At 38.1% G+C, this 19,152-nt stretch overlaps 1 protein-coding gene across 5 annotated transcripts in view; it reads left to right on the top strand.

The window, feature by feature from the left end:
- Cyb5r4 (cytochrome b5 reductase 4) overlaps positions 1-19,152 on the top strand; it is a 106,215-nt gene that overhangs the window by 75,379 nt on the left and 11,684 nt on the right. For all 5 annotated transcript variants that reach the window (XM_074078711.1, XM_074078695.1, XM_074078703.1 and 2 more), the window contains 4 exons: positions 14,141-14,281; positions 15,748-15,900; positions 17,672-17,822; positions 18,140-18,226. In XM_074078711.1, coding sequence (XP_073934812.1) covers positions 14,141-14,281; positions 15,748-15,900; positions 17,672-17,822; positions 18,140-18,226 — 532 coding nt within the window. The remainder of the gene's footprint in view (positions 1-14,140; positions 14,282-15,747; positions 15,901-17,671; positions 17,823-18,139; positions 18,227-19,152) is intronic.

The raw sequence follows: 19,152 nt of genomic DNA, 5'->3' as shown, positions 1-19,152 counted from the left end.
TTCATTGTGTGTACCTAACTTGATGTTACTCTCTACTGTCTTGCTTTTTCTTATCCTGTGGTTTGGTGCTGCCTGCCTTTTCATGGTTAAGTTGGGTGTCACTTTCTGTGTGCAGGATCCCTTGCAGAATCTTTTGTAATGGTGGCTTTGTGGTCACATATTGTTTTAGTTTCTGCTTATCATGGAAGACTTTTATTGCTCCATCTATTTTGAATGATAGCTTTGCTGGGTAGAGTATCCTGGGGTTGAAGTTATTTTCATTCAGTGCCCGGAAGATCTCACCCCATGCTCTTCTTGCTTTTAATGTTTCTGTTGAGAAGTCTGCTGTGATTTTGATGGGTTTACCTTTGTATGTTACTTGTTTTTTCTCTCTTACAGCCTTCAATATTCTTTCCTTAGTTTCTGAACTTGTTGTTTTAATGATGATATGTCGTGGAGTAGTTCTATTTTGATCTGGTCTGTTTGGTGTCCTGGAGGCCTCTTGCATTTGTATGGGAATATCTTTCTCTAGATTTGGGAAATTTTCCGTTATTATTTTGTTGAATATATTACGCATTCCCTTCGCTTGCACTTCTTCTCCTTCTTCGATGCCCATGATTCTCAAGTTTGGTCTTTTGATGGAGTCAGTGAGTTCTTGCATTTTCTTTTCACAGGTCTTGAGTTGTTTAATTAATAGTTCTTCAGTTTTTCCTTTAATTACCATTTCATCTTCAAGTTCTGAGATTCTGTCTTCTGTTTGTTCTATTCTGCTGGATTGGCCTTCCGTTTTGTTTTGCAGTTCTGTTTCGTTCTTTTTTCTGAGGTTTTCCATATCCTGGCAGTTTTCTTCTTTATTGTTGTCTATTTTTGTCCTGAGTTTATTTATCCATTTATTCATTGTTTTCTGTCTTTCACTTTGGTGTTTATACAGTGCTTCTATGGTTTCCTTTATTTCTTCTTTTGCTTTTTCAAATTCTCTATTTTTATTGTCTTGGAATTTCTTGAGTGTCTCCTGTACATTTTGGTTGACCCTATCCAGTATCATCTCTATAAAATTCTCGTTGAGTACTTGTAGTATGTCTTCTTTTAAATTATTCTTGTAGGCTTCATTGGGTCCTTTGGCATAGTTTATCTTCATTTTGTTGGAGTCTGGATCTGAGTTTCTGTTCTCTTCATTCCCCTCTGGTTCCTGTACTAATTTTTTGCTGTGGGGAAACTGGTTTCCATGTTTTTTCTGTCTTCCTGTCATTGTCCTTGGTGTTGTTACTGTCCCTGTACTGTGTGTAATTAAGTATTTTCTAGCTTGTAATAATAACAATGGTAATATTTAGAATGGAAGAGTGAGGTGAGATGGAAAGCAAGAAGTTAAAGAAAAGGGGAAAACAAATATACAGACAAGAGGGAGAAAGCAGAACAAGGTATCAGACAAGAGAGTTTCAAAGGTATAAACAGGGAGTGTTAGTGTACTAGTTGACAGTAAGCTGAACAGAAATTAGAGAGACAGAGAGAGGATTGAAAATCAAAGATAAAAAAATAAAAAATAAGTAAATGAAAGTAATATCTATATATAAAAATGAATTAAAATAAAATGGAAAATAGAAAATTAAGGAAAAAAAAAAACCAAAAACCTTCCAAGTTTATATGCAATGCAGTTTCAGTCTTAATAATTTATAATTAATAATAATCTCCAGTCCTAGAGTTGGTGCCTCAGATGTTGTTCTGTAGTTGTCTCATCAAAGGGGATGCATAAAGTAGAACAAAACTACACACTCATACACACACACACAAACACACACACACACACACACACACACACACACACACAAAGCCCCACCAAGTGTCCCCAGTTCAAATGCAATACAGTTTCAGTAAGTTTTTCGGCTTGCAGGTGTAATTCGGTTGTTCTCTCATCAAAGGTAGGAAGAAAAAGAAAAAAAAGCGTCTGGAGACAGTTCTGAGAGTGGTATCTGCAACTGTGGCTTGCCTGCCTGCTGCTCTCAGCCTGTAGCTGGCGGTGTTATTTATGCAGATCTCTGGGGTGAGCTAGCACTCACCTGGTCCCACAGGCTTTGTTTGCTCAGAGTTTTCCTGTGCGGGAGCCTCTGCTACAGGCCTTCCCCTTTCCAAGCACTGGGAAGGGTGACACTGCCCCTGCGTTGTCAGGCCTGCGTGTTTATTTTACAGTTCATGTGGGAGGTGGGTCTTCCTCCCTCTCCTCTGAAGTTTTCCTCCCACTGCCACTTTCAGAAGCTTTCCTGCTCCTGCTTACTGGGCGGTGCTGCTGTTTCTGCCAGCTGCCATGTTTGTTTACAGTTCACGTGGGAAGTGGGTATTCCCTCCTCCACTCTCACAAGCTTCCCTGCTCCTGGTTGCTGGGCGCACTCCCCGCTCCTGCCAGAGGCTCTCCAGCCCGCCTGGCTTGTTTATTTATAGTCCCGGGAAGGATTCCCTTCCCCCAATCTTCAGCGCTCAGGGCGCCCCACCCTCTTTCCAGCGTGTCTTAACTGTTCTTATTGCTTATTACTCAGTTTCTCTTTTTTTTCCTGGGTGGAGGTCAGTCTGTCCAGGGGGCTATGCTGCTCTGGCCCAGGCTTGTCTGTGCGGCTACTGCAGTACCGCAAAGCTCACCTGGTCCGCGTCTTCCCAAGGCGTTTGGGTGCTGGCCACTGGCACCCCGGGGGCCCTCCTCGTTTCTCCATTTAACGTGAAGTGGAGATTCTCTGCACCCGCTGGAGATGTGGAGGGGTCAAAATTATGCCTTTGCTCAGTGATTATGCCTGCAAAGTGTGTCTCCAGCGTCTCTCCAAGATTTCACTATAGGAGGGTAGCTTTCTGCTTCCTACCTCTAGCCGCCATCTTGGAATCCTCGGCATCCAACTTTAAAGGACACCCAATCTATTTGACAGAATCTCCAGAAGTTCTGGGGTGTGAGCTCCACACCATAATCGCCTGTGTACCCTCTCTTCAAGTTGTCAAGCATATATTGCAGAGGAGTTTTTTTACTTTGTCTCCCACCCATATTTAGACAAGGTACAAGAGGATCAGGGAGTTTGGAAATGAAGCATGGGGTCCTCAGTTTCTGACACAAAGGGAACATAGACGACTTTCACTTCATCCATCCCTAGCTGCTTTCCTCACAGAGATGTTTCAGACAACTCATAACCATAGCGAGCCTGTATAAACCCAGACCAATGCCCCAAGGGGGATCACCGTAGACCATATGAGAACTCCTCTGGGTTCTGGAAACGGACTCTGTGGTGACCAAAGTCACCCTCTTTTCATGCTTTCAGTTGCACATCACACATTCATCCAACCCAACAAACCTGGTCTGGACGGTATCCCAGCTTCCTCCTGAATAATCACAAAAATCAAAAAACCAGATTCAGGAGTACTGGTGAGAACCTTAGGGATTGATCATGCCCTTCTTCCATCCTCTCATGGACGGGCCTATTCTCATGGACCCAGGTCCTACCTGTTCCAGATGGGTGCTGCTCCAAATTTTCCTGGTTCCTGAGGTCTCTACCCAGGTTCCATTGGAGTGTACAGACCTGAAGCCTCAGTCTCCATGGCAGGCTTCCTAGCCGTCAGGACTAAGTGTCCAGTGATGCCTCGGCTGGGTTGCGTCTCCAGGAGTTGGGCCACAGCCCGACAGCCAAGGAGGCAAAAATGCCAATTTTGGTCTCTCTCTTTCCTGGCTAATGCCCCAGAAATGTTGCAGGAAATGGTGAGGGAAACAAAGCCACTGAGACCACTTTCCAGAAAGCAGAAATTTTATTATGCTAGCAGACTCAAAGGAGATAAGTTCTCAAAGCCCTGAGCCCTGATCAGTGTCAGGAGATGGGTTATATACCTCCCCAGGTGGTTTATGTAACCAGGGATTTTTTTTTTTTTGCAGTAGATGGTTAACAGGTGGTCAGAAAGACAAGTCAGTTACACAGAAACAAGTTGGTTACAGAGTTTCTCCCCAACCCCCATACAGGATGTGGTCACAGTCACCAGGAACCTTGCAGAGCCTAGCTGGAGGTCTGTGACACTTTTTAGCTTGCAGAAAGCTGCGTGTAGCCCCCAGAGTAGGGAATTGAAGGTAAATTCTAGACACACAGTAAATCCCAGAAAATACCCATGTTGGCTCCAACATCTCCACCCTACTTAAAGCAATTGCAAGACATTTCTTAGTTCTGTTTCATATAGGTATATGAAGTCCATCTACCATATGCCATCACCTTAATCTCCTTCCTTCATCCACCATCCCACTAGTACTTCCTGCTCCTACTAGGATCTTCCCCCACACTACCTATTTTACAGTCCTGGTTTTCAATATAAATATTTAAGTTGATGTTCAAAGGAGTATCTCAAATGTATGCCCACTGTGGGTATGCTTTACTTTGGTCCATTCAACCCTTTCATTATTCTCCTTTACCCCTTTACCTCCCACCCCCCATTTTTCAACCGTTTTCAGTACATATCCTTATATCCTCTACCTTCACATTTATGTTATGCAGTATTACTAATACGCTATCATTCTCTTTTCCTTTCCCTCTTTCCCCAAGTTCCATAGAGTAGTTCCACCGTAACTAACATGTTCTACATCTGAATTTGTATATGATCAGGCTTGTTTTTGTCTATATGTTTATCTTGTATCTGTCTTCCACGTATGAGAGAAAACATGCAGCTTTTATTTTGCTGATGCTGGCTTACTTCACTTAACATGATGTCTTCCAGTTGCATCTATTTACCTTCAAACCACATGTCATTCTTTATGGCTGAGTTGTACTCCAATTTGTATATATACCACAGTTTCTTGATCTGTTCATCAGCCGTAAGGCACCTGGATTGTTTCCAAAGCTTGGCTATTGTGAATAGTGCTACGATGAACATCAGTGTACAGGTTTCTCTACTGTATCCTGTCTTACATTCTTTTGGGTAAATGTCCAGGAGGGGTATCACTGGATCAAATGGCAGCTCTTGCTCTAGTTTTTTGAGGAATCTCCATACTGTTATACTAATTTGCATTCCCTCCAGCAGTGTATAAGGGTTCCTGTTTTGCCGTGCTCGCCAGCATTTGTTGTTATTACCCATGATATGGCCATTCTAACTCGAGTGAGTTGAAAGCTAAGTGTTGTTTTGATTTGCATTTCTTTTACAGCCAGGGAAGTTGAATACTTGTTCATGTATTTACTGGCCATGTGTACCTCTTTCTTTGAGAATTCCCTGTTTAATTCATGTGCCCATTTCTTCATTGGGGTGTTGATTCTTTGGAGGCTGAGTTTTTTGTGTTCCCTGTAGAGTCTGGATATTAGTCCCTTATCAGATAAGCAGCTGGAAGACATTTTCTCCCATTCTGTGGGCTGTCTCTTGAGTCTGATGACTGTTTCCTTTGCTGTGCAGAAGCTCTTTAGTTTGTTACAGTCCCATTTGTTCATTGTTTCTCTTAGATGCTGATCCTTTTGAGTTCTGTGTAGGAAGTCATTCCCTGTACATATCTGTTTCAGTGAATCACTGTTTCAGTGAATTTCCTGCTGCTTCTTGGAGTTGTTTCAAAATTTCAGGCCTTACTTTAAGGTCTTTGATCCACTTTGAGTTGATTTTGGTACAGGGTGAATGACAGTGATCTAGTTTCAGTCTTCTACATATAGATATCCAGTTTTCCCAGGAGCATTTTTTTTGGGCTCCATGATGTGTTTTGGGCTCTTTGCCAAAGTTCAGTTGGCTATAGATGTGTGGGTTTATGTCTGGATCTTCTGTTTTAATCCATTGGTCTTCTTGTCTGCTTTTTGTGCCAACACTGTGCTGTTTTGTTATGACTCTCTAGTATAGTTTGAAGTCAGGTATTGGGATGCCTCCAGAATTGGATGTTTTGCTCAGTGTTGCTTTGGCTATTTGAACTCTTTTGTGTTTCCATATGTATTTCATGATAGCTTTTCCTATTTCTGTGAAGAATATCATTGAAATTTTGATAGGGATTGCTTTGAACACGTAGATTGCTTTTGGTAGCATGCCATTTTCACAGTGTTGATTCTGTCAACCCATGAGCATAGAAGTTCTTTCCAACTTCTGATGTCTTCTTAGATTTCTCTCTTCAGTGGTTTATTGTTTTCATTAAAAAAATCTTTCTTTTTTTGTTAAATTATTCCAGGATACTTTATTGTTTTTGATGTTATTGTAAATGCAGTTGTTTCCCTGATTTCTTTCTCAGTCTGTTCGTTGTTGTTATATAGAAAAGCTACTGATTTCTGTATGTTAATTTTGTATCCTGCTACTTTGCCAAAAGAGTTTATGATTTCTAAAAGTTTTTTGGTAAAGTTTTTGGGGTCTGTTTGGTATAGAGTCATGTCATCTGCAAATAGGGATAGTTTGACTTCTTTTTTCCTATTTGAATTCCGTTTACTTCTTGCTCTTGTCTTATTGCTCTGTCTAGGAATTCCAAAACTATATTGACTAGGAGTAGAGAAAGCAGACAGCCCTGTGTCATTCTGACTTTAACAGGAATGGTTTCAGTTTTTCTCCATTTAGTATGATTTTGGCTCTAGGTTTGTCATATATAGCCTTTATTATATTGAGGAACAGTCCTTCTATCCCTAGTTTCTTCAGAGCTTTTATCATGAAAGGGTGTTGGATTTTGTCAAAGGCTTTTTCTGTGTCTCTTGAGAAGATCATGTGTTTTTTGTCTCTGCTTTGTTTATATGCTATATTATGTTTATGGATTTATGTATGTTGAACCATCCTTGCATCCCTGGAATGAAACTGACTTGTTCATGGTGTATGATATGTTTGACATGTTGTTGAATTCTGTTTGCCAGTATTTGGCTGAGAATCTTTGCATCTATATTCATTAAAGATACCAGTCTATAATTTTCTTTTCTAGTTATGTCTTTATTGGGTTTTGGAATGGGTGTAATGCTGGTTTCATAGAAAGAGTTTAGTAGTGTTCCTTCCCTTTCTATTTCCTGGAAAAGTTTGAGGAGTACTGGTGTTAGTTCTTCTTTAAAGATTTGGTAAAATTTGGCCGTGAATCCATCAGGTCCTGGGCTCTTCTCTGTAGGGAGACTCTTTATTACTGTTTTAATTTTATTGCATGTAATATGACTACTTAGGTGTTTAATATCTTCTTTGTTCAATTTTGGTTGGTTATATGCATCTAAGAAGTTATCCATTTCATCTGCGTTTTCAAGTTTACTTGAATATAAGTTTTCAAAGTACTCTCTAATGATTCTCTGGATTTTTTTAGTATTTGTAGTTATGTCTTCTTTTTCATCTCTGATTTTATTAATTTGTGTCTTCTCTCTTCTCTGTTTTGTTATGTTGGCTAAGGGTTTATCAATCTTGTTAATTTTTTCAAATAACCAACTTTTTGTTTCATTGATTATTAGTATAGTTTGTTTGGTTTCGATTTCATTGATCTCAGCTCTGATCTTTATCACTTTTGTCCATCTGTTGGTTTTGGGTTTGGTTTGTTCTTGTTTTTCCAGGTGCTTAAGGTACATCATTAGGATGTTTGAGTGGTGTCTGTTTTTTTAATGTAGGCACTTACAGCTATAAACTTTCCCCTGAGTACGGCCTTTGCTATGTTTTACAGATTCTGGTAGGTTGTATTTTCATTTTCATTGGATTCTAGGAACTTTTTGATTTCTTCCCTTATTTCTTCAGTCACCCATTGGTTTTTCAGCAGTGTGTTGTTCAGTCTCCATGTGTTTGAATGTTTTCTAAGGCTTCTTTTGTTTTTGAGGTCTAGTTTTATTTCATTGTGATCTGAAATGATGCAGATTTTCTTGAATTTGTTGAGACTTGCTTTGTGTCCTAAAATATGGTCTGTTTTGGAGAAAGCTCTATGAGCTGCAGAAAATAATGTATATTGCCTGGTTGTTGGGTGAAATACTCTGTAGATATCAACCATATCTATTTGGTCTAATGTGAGGAGTAGCTCTGAAGTTTCTTTGTTGATCTGTTTCCTGTATGATCTATCTATTGGTGAGAGTGGTGTATTCAGGTCTCCCACTATCATTGTGTTAGTGTCTATCTCTGCTCTTAGGGCCATTAGAGGTTTTTTAATGTAGTCTGGTTCCCCTACATATGTTAAGGACTGATATTTCCTCGTGATGAATTGTTCCTTTACTTAATATGAAGTGACCTTCATTGTGTCTTCTGATTGATTTTGGTCTGAAATCTACTTTGTCAGATACAAGTATAGTTACCCCTGCTTGTTTATGGGTCCATTTGCTTGGAAAACTTTTTTCCAGCCTTTGATTCTAAGCTGGTGTTTATTTTTTTCAGTGAGATGAGTCTCTTGTAAACAACATTTGGTTGGGTCTTGTTTTTTTAACCCCATTTGCTATTCTGTGTCTTTTCATTGGGGCATTGAGTCCATTTACTTTCAGTGTTAATTCAGAGGTGCCTGTTGTTTCCAATCCTTTTTATTCCCCTGTTGTTTAGTTTTACACATTCATTGTTTACTGGTCTGATTGGTCAAAAGGGTTTATTCTTTCTTAAGTCTTCCTTTCTCACTCTAGTTTCTTCTGCATGTAAAAGTCCTTTAAGTATCTTCTGTAGTGTTGGCTAAGTGGTCTCAGACTTCTTTAGCTTTTCCTTGCTGTGGAAGGTTTTAATTTCTCCTTCAATTAGAATGGTTAGTTTTGCTGGGTAGACAAGCCGAGGTTGACAGTTACTTTCTTTCAGGGACTGAATTATGCCTTTCTATGACCTTCTTATGTTTAGAATTTGAGTTAAGAAATCTGTTATTCTGATGAGTTTGCCTTTATAAGTGACTTGTCTTTTCTGTTTTGCAGCTTTCAGAATTCTTTCTTTGATCTCTGTGCCGAGTGTTTTGATTATGATGTGTTTGATTATAATGCTTTTAGTTTGTGTTTCCTCTCCTCCTTCTATACCCATGATTCATAGGTTTGGCCCTTTCATGGTGTCCCAGATATCTTGCATGTTCCATTCATACTTTCTTAGCTTTCTTTCATGATCTCTTACTGTTTTGTCTTGTTCCTCTACTTTGTCTTCCATTTCTGATCCCCTGTTTTCCACTTGCCCCACTTTGTTTGCCAAGCTTTTGATTGAGATTTTTATTTGGGATATTTAGTTGTTTATTTCAGCTTGATTATTTTTCAGGGTTCCATACCTTTATTGGTTTCCTCTTTCATATCCTGGATAGTCTTCTTAATTTCATTAATCTGTTTTTATTCTCTTTGAGCACATTTAATTGTTTATTCACATCCTCTTTGAAGTCTAAAACCAGCTTTTGTGTTTCTTCTTTGAGGTTGTTAATCATTTTTTTTTTTGAATTCATTATTTGATTTTTCTTCTTCTATGCAGGTGTTTACATTCTTAGTGGTGAAAGTGGCTTTTGAGGGAGAGCAGTTAAGTAGTAGGTTATAGCTTTCTACCCCTCAGTGTGGAATTTGGCTTTTTTGCTCCTTAACAGAGAAGTGGGTCTTCTGTGGTCAGACACAGTGAGAATTGCTGGGCCTTTTTGTGTCTTAGGGAAGCAGGTTTCCTGGCACTCACAAGAATGTCAGGTTAACACTCAGTTGAGGAGCTAGGTTCTCGCTCTTTGATAGGGTGGCAGGGGCTCTCCCATGGGAGGACTTGGTGGTTAAAACTGGGCCTTCATGAACTGTGGGGAGGGAAGCCTCCTGCTGTCAGCAGAATAGCAAAGCATGGAGCCTGGAGTTCATTTGCATGTGCGGTGGCGGGCTCCTGGCACTGAGTAGCAAGTAGAGGGTGCCTGTGGGGCAGCAAAGCCAGTGGGCTTGAATCATCTGGTGCCCACAAGGCAGCAGAGGCCCTGGGGTCTACCTGAGTTGTGGTCTGGGCTTCTAGGAGCTATGACAGCTGCTGTGGGGGGAAGGGGGACAAGCCTGCAGGCATCAGGAGCCCTGGGGCCTGATTACTGGTGCAGGCATGACAGCTGCTGCATGCCCAGGGGAACCAAGCCTTCAGGCAGCAGGTATTCTGGGGCCTGCTTTCTGGGCATGGGCTCTGGGAGAGTAGTATAGTAGTCCTCCAGGCATGGGGGAACCAAGACTGCTGGCAACCGAGTTCCAGGGCCTGATTACCAGCTGGGCTTCTGGGAGTGCAGTACCAGCACAGGGGAACCAAGCCTGTGGCAGTGGGAGCCCTGAGGCCTGCTTGTTGGCGCGGTTTACCAGGAGCCACAGCGGCTGCTGCAGGGATGGGGGAACCAAGCTTGTGGGCCATGGGAGTTCTGGGACCTGATTGCCAGCTTGGACTTCCGGGATTGCAGTACAGTGGTACTGCTGCCAGCACTGGGGAACCAAGCCTGCTGGCTTGCACCTTCTGTTATCCGTGGAGCAGTGAGGGCTGTGGGTCGTGTTTATACAGGGGCGCCAGTTTCCCTGGTGTTTCAGGGTGAAGGGATCAGGTCATGTAGTAGTGGGGATCATGGAACTCTGAGTTCCTTTGTGAGCAGGGAAGCAGGATTTACCACCAAACATGGAGTAATGGAGGTTGGAGCGATGCTGAGACTTCAGGGCTGGGGGATCAGGAGTGTTGAACTGTGAGTTCTTCCCATTCTTCCTGTGGTTAGTTGCTTGTCTATTTGTGGATTTGGAGAGGGCTTTGCTTCTCACTGGTTATGGGACCCCATGGATGCCTTTTTGGGGTCCCCTGAATCTTCCTTTTTCAAGGTAATTAATCACTGCTGGGCTATAGGGATTTCAACAATCTGCCATCTTGCTCAGTCCCAGAGAAGAGACCGCTTTTGCTTCTCTCCAACCCATGCCTATACATTCATGTTTCTTTGCTACATGAAATAAGTGTTTATAATTAATAGGGATAAATAAATACTGTGGATAGCAGATAAAAGTTTCACAGTGCTTGTTCTGTTACATTGCCTATTCTGCCCAGCAACATAAACTTCCCAAAGGTATTTTGACATCTTGTTATCTTATTCTCATTTTTATTAGAAGAGCCTGAATATGAAATCTGAAGAACACAAAGTAGATGAGGTAGTCTATAATTGAGTAAAAATTTCTTTGCTACTTTAAAAGATAAAATAGAAGTTAGAAACTTAGAATATTTCAAGTACTTCAGTGTACAATATTGGCTTAATTATTAGCTATGAAATATGAGAAGAGAGGTAACAGGTATAGAAATATTCAAATTTAATGACCATCTTGCAAGGTGGTTTTGTTATTCTGAGTTCTATTGAATCTAGTCTTCCAAGAAAGTTTTCTTTCTTCTAGTTTAAGACTATTGTTTATTCCATTCACAATAATGTCAAAAAAATAAAATACCTAGGAATAAACTTAACAGTAGATGTGAAAAACCTCTAAAATGAAAACTATAAATCATTGAAGAAAGAAATCAAAGAAGACTATAGAAGATGGAAAGGTCTCCCATGCTCATGGATTGCCAGAGTCAATATTGTGGAAGTGGCCAAAAGCAATCTACATGTTCAATATAATCCCCATCAAAATTCCAATGATATTTACCACACAGATTGAACAATAAGCCCTAAAGGTCATTTGGAAGCAAAAAACAGCATGAGTAGTCAAGGCAATACTGAGCAAAAAGAGCAATGCTCTAGGTATCACAGTAGTCGACTTTAAGCTACACTATACTACAGAGCTATAGCAATAAAAGCAGCATTGTATTGGCATAAAAACAGACATGAAGACCCAGTGGAACAGAATAGAGAACCCAGATATGAATTCACAGAGCTACACTCACCTGATTTTTGACAAAGGTGCTCAAAACATATGATGGAGAAAAGACAGCCTCTTCAACAAGTGTTGCTGGGAAGACTGGATATCTACATGCAGAAAACTGAAACTAGATTCACGTCTTTCACCCTGTACAAGTATCAACTCAAAGTGAACTAAAGACTTTAATATAGCACCTGAAACATTGAAGCTAGTGCAGGAAAGAACAGGGAATATACTGGAATTAACAGGCATAGGCATGACTTCCTAAATAGAACCCAAATGACTCAGCAACTAAAAAGGAATGATTGACAAATGGGACTACATGAAATTAAAAAGCTTCTGCACAACAAAAGAAATGGTCACCAAATTGAAAAGGCTACCCACAGAATGGGAGAAAATCTTTGCCAGCTATACATCTGACAAGGGATTAATAACCAGAACATTCAGGGAGCTCAAAAAACTAAACTCCCAAAAAATCAGTGACCCAATGAAGAAATGGGCAAATGAACTGAACAGAACTTTTTCAAAGGAAGAACTCCAAATGACTGAAAAACACATGAATAAATGCTCAATATCCTAGGCCATAAAGGAAATGCAAATCAAAACCACATGAAGATTCCACCTCACTCCTGTTAGAATGGCTATTATCAAGAACACAAAAAAACACAAATGTTGATGAGGATGCAGGGAAAAAGGAACCATCATACATTGTTGGTGAGAATGTAAGTCAGTACAACCACTGTGGAAAACAGCATGGAGACTCCTCAAAAAACTGAAAATAGAACTGCCATATGATCCAGCAATTCCACTCCTAGGGATATACCCAAAGAATGTAAGTCAGGATACAGTAGAGACAAGCGTACTCCCATGTTTATTGCAGCATTATTCACAATAGCTAAGCTATGGAAACTTCCAAGATGCCCACTACTGATAAATGGATTAAGAAAATGTGGTATTTATATATAATTTTATTCAGCCATAAAGAAGAATGAAATTATGTCATTTGCAGGTAAATGGATGGACCTGGAGAACATAATCTAAGTGAGGTAGCCAGACTCAGAAGGCCAAAAGCTACATGTTTTCTCTCATATATGGAATATAGACTCAGTGTAAACACAAGCAATGTTATGAAAAACAGGCGAGAGAGAGGGTAAAAGTAGGATGTTAAGGAAGTGAATATGTTTTATGTACTTCCTATGCAAGAATGAATATAGAATTTTTAAACCTATTGATATCACCATAAGGAGGGGGACTTAGGTAAAAAAGGAGAAAAATAGGGGAAATAATCCAATTTGTGTTATAATACATATATATATGGAAATGTCACAAGGAAACTCCATGTGTAGCTGTCTTAAACAAACAAAATGCAATTTCTTTCTTTTACAAAATCAGAGAACAGGAGGGCAGAACAGGTCCTGCCTGAAGGCTTGGTAACAGTGGGAGGGAAGAGGATGTAGAGAGAGGGTTAGGATGGTGACTGTGGTGCAAATACTGTGTGCATATGTATGTAAAAGGAAAAATGAGACCTGTTGAAACTATTCCAGGAGTGGGGGGGAGGTAGGATAAAGGAGAATGATGGAGGGGAGAAATTGAAATATGATAATTTGATATATTGCAAGAACTTTCCATACAGTATCCCAGCACAGCAATAATAAAGTAGAAATGTTTTTTAAATAGTTTAATATTGTTAAACTTTCAATACTTGCAGCTCAGATCTTTCACATTGTGTAAAAAAACTTCAGAAGGTAAGTTGTTTAGCAAATATTTTTCACAAAAAATTCATATAAATTAACCATAAAGCTTAATACATGAAATTACTTAAAAAGTAAACTTCAAAGGAAAAGGTTTTATTTATTTTTGACGGCGGGGGGTGGGGGGTATGGGGGGGGCAGTACTTGGGATTGAACTCCAGGCCTTAGTGCTTGCTAGGCAGGTGCTCTACCACTTGATCCATTCTGCCAGCCCTTTTTGTGTTGGTTATTTTGAGATAGGGTCTTGCTTTTGTCCCGCTGGCTTGGATCATGATCCTCTTACTTGTGCTCAGGTACAGTGGGATAACAGGCAGACACTACTGCACACAACCATTGGTTGAGATGGGGTCTTGTAAACGTTTTGCTGGGACTGGCCTGGAACTACCATCTTTCCAGTGTCCACCTCCCATGTAGCTAGAATTATAGTTTTGAGCCACCATGCCTGGCCTTAATTTCTTAGAGCATAATGGTTTGGGCATAGTAACAGGTATTGAGGAAGTAATGCTCATTACACTGAATTCATTTTTCAAATTTTAGAAGTATTTATATTTTATAAAAATAGATTACTTACAAAAATAAAAATTTAAAAGTCCCTATAGTATTGATGAATCTTAAAAATGCATAGGCATTTTAGTGGGATTAAAGCTTTCCAGAGAACAAAAACTGTGTTTGTGATTTCATTTGAGATCTAGTATTACTATCTATTAATTTGTCAATAAAAGAAAATCCATTGCTTTCTAGGTTTGTACTTTAGAAAGTGTAAGTTAATTTCCAAGGAAGATATTACGCATGATACAAAGCTCTTCTGTTTGATGCTGCCACCAAGCACTCATCTTCAGGTGCCAATTGGGCTACATGTTTACCTCAAGCTCACTATTACAGGTAAGGCAAACAGAGGCTTTGGGGAACATTTTCTTCTTATTTAAGTTATTCAGAATAGTACCCATCTCATGAACAAGCAGTCATTTAAGTTATTAAATTATTAGCAGCTGGATTGCTGATTTATGGATGCATTGTTTCCTGTGTGCTGTACTACATCATTATGTGGAACAGATTGCCACTGGTCAGAGAGGTGGTTCCAAGAGCATTGTGATTCATTCCTGGGAAAGAGGTGAGGGAGTACACAGGTACTCACAAAGACTACTCCTAGAGTCTCATACTAGCACCTCTTAGTTGCTGCTGGGACTGTATCACTTATGGAAATGAATTTAGAAAATTTAAAACAGTCTTATGAATGATACCCCATACATGCCACCAGTGTAAGAAGTTCTATAAATGTACCATTCCTTGCTGTGCAAATTATTTTTTCTTAAAAAAAAATCCTTGATTTTTATCCTAAAATTTCCTTGTTTATTTTTAACAGCCTTACTGATACTGAACATTTTCTTTGCCTTTTGAAGCTGCAAAAGGTAAAATTCTCATGACAGTCATAGTGTTTCTAGCAATCAGTCTGACAGATTACCAGCTAGGATTTGGTAGATACGGTATTATTACCATATCTACGGTAGTACTATTAAGTTTTTCTGTTCATCATCACGAATGCCAGATTGCTTCATTCAAGAGCAGGTGTTTTCCTCGATGCAGTTATTACCAATGTGTTTTAATTTACATATGAATTAATTTTGTAGATGTCGAGGAGCCATGTATTAAATTTTGAGCTTACAAATGTTTGATGACTCTTCTCTTTTGAATTTGGCTATTAAAATTATATTGTACATTTTTATTTTACCTTTAAAAAATAATATATTCTTTGAACAGTTAAACATTCTTCTCAGTTATCATTAATATGTGTTGAAATGTTAAAAACAATTTAAAATACAGAAAAAGTGAAATTCTTCCCTTCTACCTCAAATGATCTGTTATTAAATATTTAGTGTATTAGTATGTAAATACCTTTTTACATCTCCATGGAAATTTTTTGATGCCATTTTTATTGTGGTCCATTACAAAATGTATATTCTAATGGACTAGATGACTGACTAAATTTCTTAACATAGTCCTTATTATTTTAGATCATATTTAATAAAACATATTATGAGTAAGTAAGTATTCATTTGTTAGAACTATTTCAGCATTGGCCTGGAGGCATAGCTAAAGCAGTGGAGTGTCTGCTTAGCAAGTGTGAAGTCCTGAGTTAAAATTCTAATACCACCAAAAAAAAATTTATTTCAGCATCTAAAGTTTGAGCTAAATATAAATACATTTACTACATGACTGTAGAGTATGTAGTTCGAATTATATACATATTAGTTTTAAATATATACTGATAGCATTATAAAATTCGTATGTTTCATTAAGAGCTTTTAGGTTTTTAGAATTTAATTTCTTTGTTTCGATTTTTTTTCTAGGTACAGAAATAGTAAAGCCATACACACCTGTATCTGATTCCTTACTCTCAAAGTTCAAAGAACCAATTCTTCCCAATAATAAATGCATCTATTTTTTGATCAAAATCTATCCTGCTGGACTCTTCACACCAGAGTTTGATCATCTTCAGATTGGTTAGTAACTTTGCATTTTTTAAACCTTACTTGTACTCTAGATTGGATCAAATATCCTCTAGTTATCTTATGTTGGAGTCTATTAAATATGTCTGCAACCAAAGTCATCATCTCTTTATCTTGTACTCCATGTTCCCTGACTTTATTATTTATAGCATTACTGTTCATCCTTGATTCAGTCTGGAGACTTGAGTCATCCTTTAAGTCTTCCCACTTTCTCACTTCCAGTCAAGGTAGCCACTAAATTTTGTTGAGTCTACATCCCAGTAAATTTGTCGTCTTTCCTTCCTGTCCATTTTGCCATTCTCCTTTTTCTGTTGCCCTCTAAATGGTCTCTCACACTGTCTGTTTTTGGTGTCTTTCTGTTTATCTGCATTTTTCAATTCTTTTTCCAGTCTGCTTTCAGAAGAGATTTAATCCTATCGCTCTGTAGCTTTGAAGCTTCTCATGGGTCCCCTTTATCTATACTGTAACTAAGTCTTCTCTTGGGCCTACAAAGACTTTGATGATCTCTTCAGCTTCATCTTTTTCTGTAAAAAATACTTGAGCTATTCACAATTGTACAAATTGTTCATCCTTATTCGTAACTGTATGCAATTCCTCACCTAGCATGCCCCTCCACCCTTTCTCTGTTGAATGCCTTTTTTAAAAAGACTCAAACAAAATATACTTCCTTTAAGAAGCTTCCCTCCTCCTCTAAATCACTCAATGATAATTTGTTCATAGCTCTGTTATAAGAATAAATATATTTCTTTTTTATCATAATTGAATTTAAGGGTAGAAATTTCCTACTTATCTTTGTATTTTGAGTACCTAGCATGGCAATTGGCACATAATATCAATAAAGATTGAATAAAAGAACTATAATGGAATCTTTTAAGATTTAAAAGCCTTTCTTCTTGCTTCTAATTCCTTTTTTGTGTCTTCTCATTTTTCTGCAACATCAACAAAGAGGAAATAATGGCAGCTTTAGGTTATGTTTTTAAAGTAACTTTGGAAATGTCTGAATGTAACCCTGACAAACTACTATCATATAAGAAAATTACTTCTTACATAGTGTACATAATGTACATAGTGGTCACATCAACTGCTTTGTAGAAATTGGGTACTGATTTCTCAGCTGTGTGGATTCTGAATTGGGAGGTATGTGCTCCAAATATAGGTGCCTGCTATTCTGATCCTGCTCTGTTTTCCTAGGAATTACACTCAGAACAGCTCTTCTTGTTTTAATCAATAGGCCTTTTCAAATAATTGGTGGAGAAGTTAGCACACTTACTGAGTAAGATTTAAGAATATATTTCTACTTCATTTTTCTCTCCTAATCCTATCATTATGATTAATAATTAAAATATGAATAGCAAGTATTTATTCTCTACCTTGTATTACACAAGACAGGTATAAATGAACTCTGCTTTTGAGGTTCTTATAATGTAGTTTAGTAGTCAATCCTGTAATGATCATTTGTGGATAACTTTTTCACAGTTTGTGAATTTTGTACTTCAGATAGTTTGGGAATGTAATGTTGCTTAATGATGTAATAAAACCTCACTATTAATTTGACTATAATGATATAATCCAGACAGTAGGAGGCCTAATGGTCACCTCTGAGACTCCGTGCACACCGTAGAGTACACACGTCATGGCTGCGATTAAGTATTCATCCTGTTGCTCGTCAGTGTCCTAAATCCAGCTACTTTTAGCCTTCTCAGTTTCCCTTTGGGTTTTTTTGTTTGTTTTGTTTTTCTGATTTAGTTTATATTTCATTGTTTAGGAGATCTTGTTTCTGTAAGCAGTCCTGAGGGCAATTTTAAAATATCCAAACTCCAAGAATTAGAAGATCTCTTTTTATTGGCAGCTGGAACAGGCTTCACACCAATGGTTAAAATACTGAATTATGCTTTGACTAATATACCCAGTCTCAGGTATGTAAACTCGTCTCTAATTATTGTTGCTTGTGAGGCTGTTTTGTTAGCATATGGGATTCTAAGTTGATAATTCACTGAGCCATAACAGACTTGTTCTCATTCCCTCATTCATTATTTCTTACTCTTGCCTCTTCCAGTCCTAGTTAGCTTATTAACTTGGTTCTTTTATCTCATTTCAATTTTTGATAATTTTGGTTATCTAATTGGTAGTAAAAAAGCATTCACCCTAATTCACTTTAGACTTTGCGCTTGTGCATATTTTAAATGTAATTAATTAGTTATGTTTAATGAGGTACATATTTTTTTCTTTTAAGGAAAGTGAAGTTGATGTTCTTCAATAAGACAGAGGATGATATAATTTGGAGAAGCCAATTGGAAAAATTAGCACTTAAAGATGAAAGGTATTGCATTGGTATTAACTCTAAATTTAAATATTCAGATCTGTGTAGTAAGTCTAGGCCTTACCTCCTTTGGTTTAAAGCTTTGAGTTGACCAGGAAACTTCTTCAAAGAAAACAAAAAGCCAATTAATAATTCTCAAAGTGTAAATAATGTTAATGTCCCCAACCCCCAAACAAATACTGTTTGATAAGATCTATATAATATATTATTTAAATGTTTCATTGAAAATGTTCCAGTGTGTAGTCGGTTTGGTAAAGATTTTCTTCTATAACGGGGCAGATAATATAAATTTGATAAGGATGGATTAAGTAAGATTAAATGTTACAAGATTTCTTAGAGTCTTTAATACGTGAATATACATTGTGACTTTCCAAGAAGGATTTCTTATGCAGTAATTAGCAAGATTGTCTCTTTTGTTTGTGTTAAAACTTATTAATAGTCCTGTTCCCAGTGTCCTTGGTATGCACCTTGGGAAATGAAGTGATGGTGTAGTCAATAGAAAATATTTCTAGTCAAGCTGAATTCAGAGGCAGAAAGGACAGCAAAGTGAGAATGTGTTTTTTGAAAAGAACTCAACAAAGTTAATTGAAAGCAAATAGGAAATTCAGAACAAATTTCTTAAAAGAATAATGAACTAGAGAAGCTGTCATACTTTCTAAAGCATTTCTAAAATCATTGAAAGCTATTTCTAAGAATTTCAGGACTTTATAAGTTACACAAAATAGCTAGAGTCAACATTTATGTTTATAAATGTCTAATACAGGTAAAATTCCAGGCCTTTTAAAAGTTAGAGTTAGATCCCTTAGAAACTCAGCTCTTCTGGAGGCTCAGGGTTCTTCTGGATGTTTTCTGAATATCAGAAATAAGGTAAATGTTGTGGTCTTTACTATTTTTTTTTCTCTCTGTTATCTCTCATCATCCTCTTC

The sequence above is a fragment of the Castor canadensis genome, chromosome 1 (assembly GCF_047511655.1).
Source record: "Castor canadensis chromosome 1, mCasCan1.hap1v2, whole genome shotgun sequence".
Taxonomy (NCBI): Eukaryota; Metazoa; Chordata; class Mammalia; order Rodentia; family Castoridae; genus Castor; species Castor canadensis.
Note: the sequence above shows the minus strand (reverse complement) of the source record. Positions and strands in the feature narration are given on the sequence as shown.